At 36.6% G+C, this 14855-nt stretch overlaps 1 protein-coding gene across 1 annotated transcript; it reads left to right on the top strand.

The window, feature by feature from the left end:
* The first annotated feature begins 308 nt into the window (after nucleotides 1-308).
* LOC125233197 (probable cysteine protease RD21C) lies at nucleotides 309-1349 on the top strand. Its single transcript, XM_048139101.1, has 2 exons — nucleotides 309-616; nucleotides 1066-1349. The coding sequence occupies exons 1-2, from the start codon at nucleotides 309-311 to the stop codon at nucleotides 1133-1135; spliced, it is 378 nt and encodes a 125-aa protein (XP_047995058.1). The 3' UTR covers nucleotides 1136-1349.
* The last annotated feature ends 13506 nt before the right edge of the window (nucleotides 1350-14855 follow it).

Genomic DNA, 14855 nt, shown 5'->3' with positions numbered 1-14855 from the left:
TTTATTTCGATTCATAATTTTGACACTATCTGTGAGCCTTACAAGATCTATAAAATAATAACTTTGCTAGTTATTATTTCGCCAAAATAATACCTAATAAAAGAATCTAGAATTAGATATGAAAAATACCACTTTAATCCCTCCTAGCGGAGAAGAAAAACCTTTTTCGAAAGGTTGTACGAACAGTACCTACTCCAAAATAACAGGAATTGTCAAGCGTATAATTTACAAATTGTTTCCTTCAAAGGTGAACCAAGTTATATAAGCACCTCTTAATCGATTTCAATTACATTCCAATTAAACTCGCAATGAAAACAGTTATTCTGACAATATCTTCGCTGGCATTGTTCAGCGTATTAGTGTCCGCACAAGGTCCAATAATACCAATATACGACATATCAGAAGCCAGGTCCTTATTCGATAAATTCATTCTAGAACATAAGAAAGAATATTCAGGGACTGATGAGTATAATAAGCGGTACGATGTATTTGTGAAGAATTTGAAGACGATCAATCAAATCAATTCTAACGATCCGACGACCGTCGCTGATATTAATGAGGTAGCCGACTGTACTGATGAGGAGAATAGGCCAGTTCGAGGCTTCGTATTTAATATGTAAGTTCACTTTTTTATTATTTCGTAGAGTATGATATGCTGTGTTTGACCTACTATTTAAACATGCTAATCGTATTTCAAGCAAGCGTCAAAAGATGCGAGAAAATTTATGAGGATGACAAACACGTCACTCATTGTAGTTTCGGCTAGATTGTTTTTCTTCTATCAACAATTGTATAATTCCCGACCTCTGGAAAAATGCAGTTACTAAAAGTATTTCTTGAGTATGTTATGGACATTGGACAGTAGGGCACCATTTCCTAATAGATAGATGTTCAAATTATGTAGATATAGATGAAATATTGGGTTCAAAGTAAAAAGCAGCTTTACGATTATGACTTTTGTTTATGATAAACTTTTGTCAGTGTAAAATTTAGTAAGTTAGATGATCGACTATTCAACTTGATTCAATATTATCTGAATTTGAATTGAATATTTTATTCTTCTAGACGTTTTGAGAAGCAAAGGAAGAACCTGGTGTACAAAGCTAACTGCTGCTGCGTTTGGAATCGCCATTAATAAAAAAATACGTAGACTACGTGTGACATAGAATAGCAGGAAATAAATGAGGGCGCCACTGCGTTACTGTCATAATTTTGACAAAATATTTAAACATGGCAACAATTCTGTAAGTAAATTGTTTAGTTCCATTTTAGATAATTTATATAATTTTATGGAGTATTACCATAACTTAAATTTAGATTTAGCAATAAACGATTTTATATGACAAAAATGTATTTTTTTACCTTTAATCTTTTGACGACGGCTTCTGCTAAGCCCCAGTCCTGGGTTCGAATCCCGGTAAGGGCATTTATTTGTGTGATGAACACGGATATTTAATTTTGTTCCTAAGTCATGGATGTTTTCTATGTATATAAGAATGTATTTTACTATATAAGTATGTTTATCGGCTTTGCTTTTGGGGCTTTGCTTTTGGGTCTTTGTTGGTGTCCATACAATATTTATTTATTTATATCAATGTGTTGATGTACCTCTAATGTATAATTTTTAGTAATCCCCCCAGAGCATAGTAATCATACTAGATAGCGGAGTTGTTATCTATGATTGAGCATACAGTTGTCGTGTGCGTGATGACACGACTCGCTGGTCGTTCGCATGTACATAGCCATGGAATTATGCACGTGTATTGCGCAATAGGGGCGTCCATCTACAAGTGTGTGAGTTCAAAAAGTTTCGGCAGGCGTATTCAAAACAAATCATGCCCATCTGCATGTCCGATCTGCTTCCTTCTACATAATATCTGTGGTAAAAGTAATCCTTGTTTTGTATGCGAATTTTAACAGCGCACCAAGCGGGGTGTTTTGGAAACACAACTTATCTAAACAAATCCATTATAACAAAACAGTGTAACAAATGATTTAAGAGCCTCTGTAATCAATAACCCGTTTGCAATAAATGACGAACTGAACCGATATAATGTCGTCCCATCGGCCCATTTCTGCGAGCGCTCGCTTATCGCCTATCATTACGGACAATTTCAATAATAAAACATTGTTACCATCCTTGGGACATTTTCGATAAGCCGAGATATTAATAAATGACACAAAAGTCATCAATTTGTACTTTAAATAGGGTTATGAGCGAAACAAATCGGGATTCTGAATATTGATAGAGAAAACGTTTGAAAGCATTTTTCAATCAAATTAAACGACAATTCCGAAAAGGAGAAATGTTATGACTTTTTTTTTTAATATTCAAGTAAAGCCACTCAGAAGGCTTATTCTTATTATGAGGCTGGTTTATATAATGTTTGTGTTGAATATTCAATCAAGCTAATAAATACATGATTAAGTAATCGCCGACTAATTGGCTTACCTATATTTAACTAGGTATATGTATAGATATAGTTATACAATAGAAAACAACAAATATATGTGTTCTTTAAACAAATAAATGCCCTTACCAGGATTCGAACTCAGAACCATCAATCTCTCAGACAAGGTAGACAACCCACTAAGGCAGACCGGTCATCATTCTAAAGTTATGTCTTTTTCATTGCAAATTACAACTTCGTTTTAGAGCATTTTGATGACCGCGGAAGATAGCCATGTTGAAATTAATTTCGTAAAGGGTCACTCACAGAATTAGATTTAGATAGAAGAAACGAGTTCATTTATTTGTATGGCGGCCGAGCGTGTCAGATTTTGTACTGAAGTTGTTACTTGCCTGTGATTTTAAATATGTCTTAGGCCCTTGAGTGTTGATAAGTTTTATGTTGTTGCAATTAAATATCATGTAACGAGGCATTTTTAATGTTTTTGTTGACTTCAACTTACAAAAATTGACGCCCGAAAGCTGCAAGCTGCGATTAAAGACGGACAACTCAGTGGATTTCACTGAGTTCATTTGACACGCTAAGTAGATACGTTTGCTTGATCTATGGTTTATATGACATCTGTGGAGTCACTCAAACGATCTCGGCAACTGCTGTTCTACTCGTAGTCAAATTATTTAATTGGTATTTATATTCACAGTTAAGAGTACTTTTAAACAAAAAGTTACACAATTAATATACAAATTAATAGGTACCTAATTCAGGGCCTAAAATAAATGTTAGTCGTCAATGTCAGAAGACCCTTCCGCCTTTAGCGGTTGTAAGCTTTTTAAAAATACCTATTACCTAGTCACGGTTTCATAACTCTCCCTTTCCTCCCGTGGGTGTCGTAGATGTCGACTGCGGGTTTTTTTTTTTTAATCTTTTATTTTATAGAGGCTTCCGTACACTCGTGGTGACGATGCCAGCCTCATAGGAGATTTCACATGTGTACCTAACACTCAGATCTTAGTGCGAGATATTTTTTTTAAATACGTAACTATTTTCTCAGCCTCTTTTGACAAAGGCTGTGAAAGCCAGATATTTAGGGATAAGGCACTATCTAACATATCACCTAAAATGTTTCTTCGCTCAACTAGACATCCGGTGCATTCTATAAATATGTGGACTAAGTCTTCTATTTTGTTGCAATACTCACAGAGGTTTGTATCCTTTTTCTTCATGAGGTGATAAAATTTATTACATGGTATATGTCCCGAACGCAGACGGACTGCGGAATGTGAGGTCATTTTTAGCGTATGTGGGCGGGACTGAAAAATCACAATTTCATTTTCTTGAAAACCCTGCGTGCGTAGCCGAATGCACAAACGCTCACGAAATGAAACGATCGTAGATATCTATCTCTATCGCTCTTGCGTATTGGCGCGACAGAGCCAGACTATCTTTCGCGGCGTTTCGTTTTCGTTTCGTGTCGTAGAAATTCCATTCGGCTAAGGGACCTGAATTGATAAAAATGGCACCGAAAGTTGAGTAGTTTCAGGTGATCTGCCTGCGCTGTTACAGGCGAGGGTTTATGTACCTACGTGCGATTTTTTTTTATATAATTTAATACTGCCCACCATAGATATGAAAATATTGCTTAGGATTCAATAAATACAGCTAGAAGCTTACCTTGTCAGTAAATGAAGTTGAAAGACAGTAATCCACAGAAGATCACAGAACACACACAGACACACAATTTATCAATCACATTCCATGTGTTAAACGTATGTTGATATCCACTTTAAACCTACAAGAAACGTTGTCAGTCAACTTAGATTTATCTACACATAATCACAATTTATTAAGTTTTTACCAAATTTTACACTCAAGTTACACAAAAAACATTCGCACTTTTGTTCACAGAAACTTTATTCCTATCCGTTAAAACAATATATTGTAATACAAATGATCCATGATTATTTTAGTTTGCCTTGAAGATCTCAAAACTTCCATTTTACCGAAAAATTTACTAACTTTTATTACTTTAAAATTTGGCGAGTCGTGTACGCGAAATTTTGTCTGACACTGACACTGACAATGTCGCATTTTTTTTTATTTCAATACATAGGAAGGAAATGTAAAAGGTTAGTTGCTTCATAACTGATTTAAAATGTACTTATTTCTAATCTTTTGATTCGTTTAAGATCAAAGTTCTGAGATCTCGTCCGGAAAACTTCAATTAAATGATTCAAGGCGTTTAAGTGAATAAACTTTATAATAATTTAGTTCAATATTGTCTTAGAGCTAACAAGATTATCAGTAGGGAAAAAAATATATATCGGATGTAGGAAGGATGTCAAAGGCAAATGTCAAAGATAACGCCTTTGATAGGTATCCATTTCATATTGCATACTTACTTACTATATATAGTACATTACTACAGAGGCCGGGACAAAGGGGGTTGCCGGCCGAAGACATATAGACACACATAGACAAACAAAAAAATAAAAAAAAATTCAAAAAAAAACGAAAAAATTTTTTTTGTATGAAAACGCACCCAAAATCAAATATTGTCTAAGGCCCGTACCAGTTGCAGTCGGCACGTCTATAAAGCCCCTTATAGTTTTTTTTTTAATTGGCTAAATACCTGGATGTTATGTCACAATTATCTGTGTTTGGAAATTAAAAAAGAGGACTTTGCCGGCCTTGGCCTGCAAGGTTTGTATGAAATTCCATTATCTATCAATCGTCCTAGCCGCACCTGCAACGTCATACTTCGCTGCCAATTATAAGGCACATAACATCAATATTTCATACCATGTTTGAGAAAAATATATTATATATAATATACAGGGTGGATAAATCGAATGCCACATGCCATGCCACATGGATGGCAACTACCTTAAATATTGTAAATAGCACATTTTATGCAAGGGAGACCTTCCTTTGTTTTTAAAAACAATAAATTCTGCATTTAAGGATTTATGAAAAATCGCTTGCCTCAGTCGGGACTCGAACCGGTCAAATGTGACAAAAAATAACGTGCCAAATAATGTGCCAAATTTTCATGGCCTTCCGTTATTCTGATTGTATTTGTTATTTAGAGAAAAATGAACCTTATCAGTAACCCTTTCAATCTGCATCATAAAATACGGCACGTTATTTTTTGACACAAAATGTGCTATTTACAATATTTAAGGTACTTGCCATTGATGTGGCATTCGATTTTTCCACACTATAATATTATAAGATTTATAAGTGGGACTTGTGTGTCTCACACACACTTGTGTATCTGTTTGTTTGTCCGTCTTTCACGGTAAAGCGGAGCGACGAATTGACGTGATTTCTTTAAGGTGGCTCGCTTTCCATACAAAAAACATCTACCATTTATTTAGTCACCGCACACTACAACTAAATAAAAATATGCGCATACATCTACTATACATTATCCATCGTCGCAGTATTGAACGAAATACATTGTTTCATACAGAAATCATGGACAAATCCATGTGAATTTTTTATTTATTTTACGAAAATGTGCGTGCCAAATTTTGTGTACAGACACAGAGCCGTCATATTTCGCGCATTTTTAGTTGACATTGTCATCAGTGACACTTGACTCTTGACAAGTAATTATTTAAAGATATTGGTTTACTTAACTCAAGCAGACTCAGAAATAATGACGCATTTTGTCAATAAAGATACATATCGTGTATTTCGACACTGCTAGTGTAAATCGAAATGGCGTCTCGGTCAAACGCATTGACTATGAAGCAGAAGATCTCGAGTTCCATTCCGGAGTCTTTTTTAATCATATATCGTGTACATTATTGATGTATATTAGAAACAGGAGAGATCCTATAATGGAGCCCTGAGGAATTCCGCATGTTATAGGCAACTTAGAACTTTAGTTTTTGTATGGAGCATTTGGCAATTTTCGAATTCAACGAGAGCGAAGCCGCGGGCAAAAGCTATTAGGTATATATAGAAGGTACACATCCGATATCGGATCAGATAATGTGAAAACACTTTAACCGTGTAAAAAATAGATAGATACACTAAATAAAATTACTGAGGAATAATGGTGATTAAATTATAATAAAACTATGTAATAATTCCTGTGTCACATAAAAAAGCACAGAATTATAGTCAGGCTAAGATAAGTTAGCAATGTTAACATCAATTTTGATTTAAACGTCAGAACTTCATCGAAGTTTGAAGCTTAAAATAACAGCACCAGCGAGGCCGACAATATCGTTGCTAACTTACCTTGGACTGAATTAACATCGCTGCATGTGAAGTTTTTTAAAACAAAATAAAGTTAACAACACACTAAAGAGATAGCCGACGGCTACCCTTGTTATGTATAATTATCTCTCCCTAACAGACCTCACTTAGCACAGGTATCCAGATAAATGGAACTAACATTTTCCCAACTGTTTCCTGTTTTCTAGACCTAGGTTATTCCTCGAGGTAAGCTAAGAGAACCAATTTATATAGAACTGGAAACACATAGCTTTTCCACGCACGCTCAGTTCTTACTAATAATGGTTCAATGAGGCGACACGCTTGGTATTCGAAGAAAATACCCTGGACCGAGAAGAATGTTATTGCCTGACGAGTACGGGTAATTTTTAATAAAAAACGCCTGAAAAACAATTGGTAGCGGAGTTTCCAACCAATATACATTTGCTAGTTTACTTATGTATATTGTAGAACGAATGTCGAAGGAAGTAACGGGAGAGAAAACCGAGGAAAAGGTGGATGGACTGTGTGAAAGATGATATGAAACGGAAACAAGTGAATGATGAGATGACGGGTGATAGAGAGGTACGGAATAGAAGGACATGCTGCGCCGACACCAAATGACTGAGATAAGTGCAGGTGAATGATGATTTCGATAGAAACCATTTCAAGCAAGACCAAGGGTTAGTAAAAATGGACAAAAAAACGCTAGGTTGGTCAGAATGGTCAGCGTGTACCCTTGCCTTGCCTGACAGCAGAGACACCGTAGGCAACGCAGATAGTCTTTAGAGAATCGCAGGTAAAGTATTAGACTTAGGTATATTGGCCGGGATATAGACCGTGATTACCTTTTCGATTTTTGTCGAGCTCCCGATATTTCAACGCAGTTGCATTTTTTTTTATTATTATGGACTGATCGGCGATTGACCCTAGTCACACCTGATGGGAAGTGAAGACAGAGTCTAAGATGGAGCTCACCGATTCAGTAATAGCCTATTCAATTCACTCTACGTTTAAAGACACCGAGGTCGTATTTTTCTGGGAACACCAATGGTGGGAGCGCATTTCATTCCTTTGTCCAGTCCGCATTACAAAACATACGGGTTCATCGATATAAGTCTAATGAAAATAACCGTGAATCATTCAAAACTCTTACAGGTAAAGTATCTCAACTACCCATCAACTCTTCTTATTCGGAGAGGATACTTATGCTGGTTAGTTTGCTGTATCTACTATGTAAGCGGATAGAATAAGCTAGACTGGACGTGGCCGGTTAGCCCCGGTATAAACCGGTTCTAAAACTGAGTCCACAAACTCGTGACCAGAAAGCATTTTCAGCAATACCAGCTTCGGGTAAAGTTGGCTGTTGTTGTTTTCTGTTTATCCCGATATCTTAATAATAACTTATTACAATACAATACAAAGCATTTATTCATGATAAACAGTCATAAAAATACAAACAAATGGTTAAAAAAAACAGTATAAATAATGTTTATCACGTAATGGCCTCAGCATATTGCTAACCTTATGGTTAGCGCTGGTCTTCCGGCGAGACCATTTGTTGGCCACGGACGCAAACGTGTATCATCTAAGGTGCATTAGGGTAATTCTGAATGACAGAATTTCTCGGGTAATTCTAAAAGGGGAATCTTGATATGATTGAAATAATGGTGATTTTTATGCGACTTTCGAAATTACTTGTATTTAAAAACTTCTAATAATTTTTATACGTAGGTTTCGAAAAAGTGGCAATATAATGAACGAAGATAAATTATTATAATGTGCGCCCTTATTATGTACAACTTGTACAAGATACTACGCATCATATTCGCAAATGACGTGCTACGCCAAATTAACTAGCTTAAATCTGAAATTTAACCTTGAAGGACAGGACAGGACAGGACCTTATCAAGGACACTGGCGACATTTCCTCTCTGTATCGCAAATTCGCAATGCTGATACGTTGTGCAAGGAAATCGCCAGCCTCTCAGTTCACCAGTTACCTACTTCAACTGGACGCTGTGTGATTTCTAAAAAAAAGTCGTTCGCATTGGGACCCTACAATAAATACGTTAAAAAACGCTACGTACTACAAAATGTTACTTTTTGTATTTATTGAGTTAAACAGCTGATTTCTATTGTAAATGGTTCCAAATTGGCCAACATTGAAAGAAATTGAAGAAGTAAGCACCTACTCAGTACTTTCGTTTCGTTTTATTACCCTCCGAGTAAGGACTCAGTTAAAAGTAAGTAAATAGCAAGGAACAATGTTGAGAGGACTGATCATTTACCATCTAGATGAGATGTTGATGTCACTTCAAGCCAGTCTTCTCCGAGACCACGGGGACAACTCCGTCCTGTCCGAAGTTGGATATTAGTTTAAATAGTGAACCTACACGATTTTTAGACAAGACAGAGAGATTATAAGACAGAAAATTATTAGACAACAAAATAAACGAGAGTCGAGAAAAACACAAACACAACATTTCGCGATTTCTAAATAGGTCCCATAGTAGAAGCTGTTTGGTAAGATATTACCTATAAACCTTCAAGAAACGAGCGTACACACATCTTAAAGTCCGGCAACGGACCTCCAACACATCTGTGTGCGTGGCTACGCACACTAATGCACAAACGCTCACGATAATATCTCTTTCGTAGCTATCTATCTCTATCGCTCTTGCGTATTGGCGCACAGAGCCAGACTACATTTGCCATTCGGCTACGGGGCCTGGTGTTTCGGGTGTCCATGGCTGGCAGTGACCGCTTACCATCAGGCAATCTGTCTGCTCGTTTGCCTCCTATCGTATTAAAAAATATTATTTATTCAATTTCTTTCTGTAAGAGATTGCCGCCTCTTTTTATAAATCTTCTAGAAAACTTTACAAAGCGGAGTCTTTAAATGTAAATCTATGTCCACAATACAATGTTAAGTTATCGGGTAAGTGCTACGTACTCGGCACGTATGTTACGTGACGGCGCGTAACATAGTAGTATACTCGCTATTGCATCGTTACAGTGGCGACCTTCCACGAAGCTTATTGACAGAAAGATTGAATTTAATGGTTATTTGTTTTACAAGGGAGCAAAGTTGTTGCTACCGCACGTGCCAATATCGATACTGAGCAAGCGAAAAATGCCAATACTGAACCGCGAACGTAGCGAGTGGTTCAGAATGTGGAATTATGAGCGCTGCGAGGGTTTCAAAGTAAGCAAAGGAGGATGGGCATTTTGGGCCACGAGCGAACAGAGATGACACTTATAGTAAAGTGTAGATATTATCAAGTTATGCATGCCGCTATAAGACATTGTCCTTAAAAATCAGTCTTTGACTTAGTTATGGTACAATTAAATAGTACCATCAAATCTGCTTGAAAATGTGAAGTTTCTTGACGTTTTCTAAATAGATACTAAATGAAATTGATATATATCCTCTGAACTTGTTTCTAGAACAGGGAATATATTGTCATGCTTATTAGACGGAGTGCAAATGTTTTGGTGAAAGTTGGCATGTCCCAAAAACCAGGTCATAATATGGGCACAGAAGTCTCCCTAGGTATAACTGTTTTCTCTCTAAAGGACCGATTTTTCTAGTATAGCCCTAGCATATCCTTGTTTGCCACGAAGAATCCTGCAATCATGTACATAACTTACATCTATTTTTTGTGTCGCGATTCTAGACAATATTTATTCACGCAGCTGAAGTTTACCCAATATTCTTCATAGTCGCGGTTTCGCACAATATTTATTCCACGCAGCTGAAGTTTATCACATGCGTTATTTTTCACAGTCATTATTTCTACACAATCTTGACTCTACCTAGTCGCGATTCTACGCAATATTGTTTCCACACAACTGAAGATTACCACATTCTTTATTCATCACAGTCATTACTTCTACACGATCTTGACTCTACCTAGTCGCGATTCTACGCAATATTATTTCCATACAACTGAAGATTACCACATTAGTTATTCATCACAGTCATTACCATACCTAAATCATACCTAGCGATCGGTGTGAGCAGACGTGTAAGACGTTGCAATATTTTATTAATTTACGAATTAAAATCATGTGCAATATGCATTGACCTCGATATTGAAAAACTGTGTCATGCGATGTGCCTTGTGCTGTGCAAGTAGTTATGACGTCAGTGTTTAGTTATCAATAACTTTATACAAAATGAGTGGTAATAATAGTCCATTCGGCCGTAGCTCCAAAACTCAGCGAAGTCCACCATCAACACCATTGCACTCGGACACCAGGAATGAAAATGTTCAACAAACAAGACCAGACCAGACAACCCTTGACGTGGTATCAACATCAGACCTTCAGAACTGGATGAGCACCATAGAAAAATATCTTTCTGAAATTAGCAGCATCTCGACGGAAGGCAAATTGAACGCCGACCAGAAGCTCAGGATCCAAAGCCTCTGCCGAAAAGTTTCCCATGGTTCCGCAAACATGGCAGTCCTCTACCAAAGCCTCAAACAAAAGGCTATCCAAAACCACCACGACCTTCAATCTCTGGAAGAAAAACTCGACCTGTCAGAAAGTTTCCGAGCCCTCAAGAACAGCATCGTTAGCGCTACTACTCCAACTACAAACGCTCTGTCTTTTGCTGATATGGTGAAAACTAGTAATAAAAAAGAAGTCCGCCCTGTAAATTTGAGCTCAGTCGCAATTTACCCTAAAGACCAGTCAAAGTCTAGTGAGGAAACGAAAAACCTGGTGCAAAAAATTATTAATCCAGAAGAAATGAAACTGCACGTAAGAGCGGTGCGCAAAGTCAAAAATGGCGGGGTTATTATTAGCACCGATACAAAGGACGACATAGAAAAATTGAAATTAACATTTAAAAACACATCCCCGAATCTGACCATCGATGAACCCCTCAAGCGCAGGCCCAGGATCATTCTACTAGGTGTACCGTCTACTATGCGGGAACAAGAGGTCTACAGTTGTTTATACGAGCAGAATATAACCGATAAGTTTCCAAACTTAACTAGGGAAAAATTCCTAGCTTCTATTAAATTAAGCCACAAGTCAGGTAAAAAAGATTTAGAAACTTGTAATTTTATAATTGAAGTCCCAGCCAATATACGAAGAGCTCTCGTATCTCAGAACCGAGCTTTCATTAACTGGTCATCGTGTCTCGTGAAAGACTTTACAACCCTTACCAGATGTCTGAAGTGTCATTTCTATGGCCACGCTGCGAAAACATGTAGACAGCCAGAACTGACGTGTGGACATTGCAGTAATCTAGGCCACTCGGACAAGGAATGCCCCAATAAAGCAGAAGACCCGAAATGTGCCACATGCAGTCTCTTCAAAAAACCAAGCAACCATCAAACTGGGGACCCTGACTGTCCCGTCAGGAAAACGGCTGAACGACGATACATAAACTCAATTGATTATGGTGAGATTTAAGTACACGAACAGATTAGACTAAATTACTGATACTTTGATTATTATTATTTTTTTGCCAACTTTGAATTAATAATAGTTTTGATTGTAGTTATTGCCAGTTTTTGTCATTTTACTGATCAATCATTTTTTAACTTTTTTTTTTTTTTTAACTTTTTCACAAGCGTTTCATGTTTTGTATAACTTTATAATCAATAGGTAGATATACTTTGTCTATTTAGCAAAAAAATAAATTTGTCCTACTAACCGTAAAGTTACATACTTTTAAAATGCAGTTCTTGCAATTTATGAATTTGAATAACAATGTAAAAATATAAAATATACACGATCGATCTATTTTTTTAGATGTTATAAACGCTGACGCAGCAACACATGTTTTCCAAGTGTAATTAATTTTATTTTTAATACCTATTTATGTACATGTTCTCATGATTTTAATTTGTTTACATTAAATTGTGTTTTAAACTAGGACATTATCTCTTTGCCCGAGATACAGGATTATTTTCCTAGTTCGGGCGCACGTAACACTGCACGTACTATAAGTAAACGCATAAATGTAACATTAGCAATAAGGTTTTTTCAATAAATTATTCTTATTCTTATTCTTATTCTTATTACTTCTACACGATCTTGACTCTACCTAGTCGCGATTTCACACAATATTTATTCCACGCAACTGAAGTTTACCACATTCGTTATTCTTCACATAATTATATTTCTATACAATTGTCGCAACCCTATTAATGTACGACATCGGTCACATCTCTGATAGAAAGGCACCCATATGTGAGTACAAAGATAATAATAGAATTACACTAGATACAGTTTACGGTGAAGGTTTATGGCCCCGCGTTTCCATGACGTCGATTTGTTGTTAAGTACTCTTTCTCTTCGAATAATGCATAATGTTTTCGTTCACTTGTGTTGATTTATAAGTACTCAATAAAGACAATTATTTGTATATGTCGCAGGGAAATGGCCAAAACGGAGATTTGATCAAATCTCTAAGGGATCAAATCACGCATGATGTCAAAATGGCGAATCCATTTCATCATTTCTCTAGAAAATTTCAGTCATTTGACTAAATCCCTGACTCTGTTTAGTTAAATCACAAAATCGCCAAATAGACACGCCGCGTTTCGTCATTTCACTAGATTTGTTTAGCGATTTGACGACCGGTCTGGCGCAGTCAGTAGTGACCCTGCCTGCTGCGCCGCGGTCTCGGGTTCGAATCCCGGTAAGGGCATTTATTTGTGTGATGAGCACAGATATTTGTTCCTGAGTCATGGATGTTTTCTATGTATATAAGTATTTATATATTAAATACAATACAGTGTGTGTCTACGACCCGGGCTTTTATAAAAACTGATGATAATATGCTTCGTTAACAATCGTTTGCCCGTATTAGTAAATCATAATTATGTTAATTAACGCCACAATTAAATTTTCTAAATCCTCAACTTAAATGTAGTAGACGTACTGTGTAATTGTCGTAATTCATATCGTTTATTCACTTGGTACAAGGCATGTCGTGGTACGGGGGTGAAAAACTGTGATAGCTAGCGTAGAATGTATTGTTGTCCTTTTCAATGCGTTTGAGTATGGAGGTTTTAAATTAGCTGAACAGTTTTTTATTAATTATTGACGTTACAATTTCAAAAGTCTTTACGTCGGGTTGTCAAACTACAAAAGTAAATTATGTCAAATTATGTGTTATTCGTTTTTCTGCAAAATGGTTTACGATGCACGGGAATTATCCGATAAGCTTCTAATTTACGGCGAAACACGCGGAAATGCAGCTCACGCCTTAAGACTTCCCAAACAGAGAACATCCACACAACGCTCGAGTAATAACAGCGGCTCTACAGCGAGTGCGTGATAATAAGCCGATAGTTCCTGGTCAGCCTGAAGGGGCTATGAACGCAATTGAGCCAGTGCAAATTGAAGAAAGGATTCTGAGTCACTTTAGGCAGAATAAACTGAGTTTAGCTGAATTAAATTTAAATGATAGGTTAGTATTTAAGTTTTGTTGAATTTGTAGATAATAAAGTTTTTATCGAAAATGTACAAGTGCTTTTACTTTGCCGTAGTTATCTTAAGTGCAGTTATACTTGTATCGCTAACTCTTGAAATAGGTACCTACTCTACATAATAATCAAAGTATCTGTTGACTGACATTTACACCTAGGTACTTGTCAAATTACTGTGCTTTACATTGCTGGCAATTAAAATTTTGTTAGAAAGTTAACAAAGTCTAAAATTTAGTTTATAAATAAAATTAATATCATGGTTACATTATAAATATACGTTATATTAACCTCCTTTAAAAAAAGCCAGGGTTGTAGACACACACTGTATATCGTTGTCTGAGTACCCACAACACAAGCCTTCTTGAGCTTACCGTGGGCCTCAGTCAATCTGTGTAAGAATGTCCTATAATATTTATTTACTTATTTATTTTGATAAAATCCCTGAACCACGACAGTAAGTTGACGAAACGGGTTTATAAAGTCAACTAGTTTTATCGTTTAGCTAAACAAGTTCAGTGAAAAGACAAAATTTTTAATAAATAATGGATGCATGGTCCTTTTGTGTCCGAGAGAAACACAGAATTTTTCACCACTTTTTTTTAATTATAAATGGGCTTACTCTTGGCCACAGACTAGCCAAAGGCACAGACGTGGCCTACGATGGAGTGAGCTCGCCCAGAAGATGCCTGTTCACTCTTGATTTGAAGGTTGCCGGGTTATATGAGCTCGGAAATATAGCCGCCGGTAAGGAATTCCACTC

The sequence above is a fragment of the Leguminivora glycinivorella genome, chromosome 14 (assembly GCF_023078275.1).
Source record: "Leguminivora glycinivorella isolate SPB_JAAS2020 chromosome 14, LegGlyc_1.1, whole genome shotgun sequence".
NCBI classification, from domain to species: Eukaryota; Metazoa; Arthropoda; class Insecta; order Lepidoptera; family Tortricidae; genus Leguminivora; species Leguminivora glycinivorella.
This window is presented reverse-complemented; position numbering and strand designations above follow the sequence as displayed.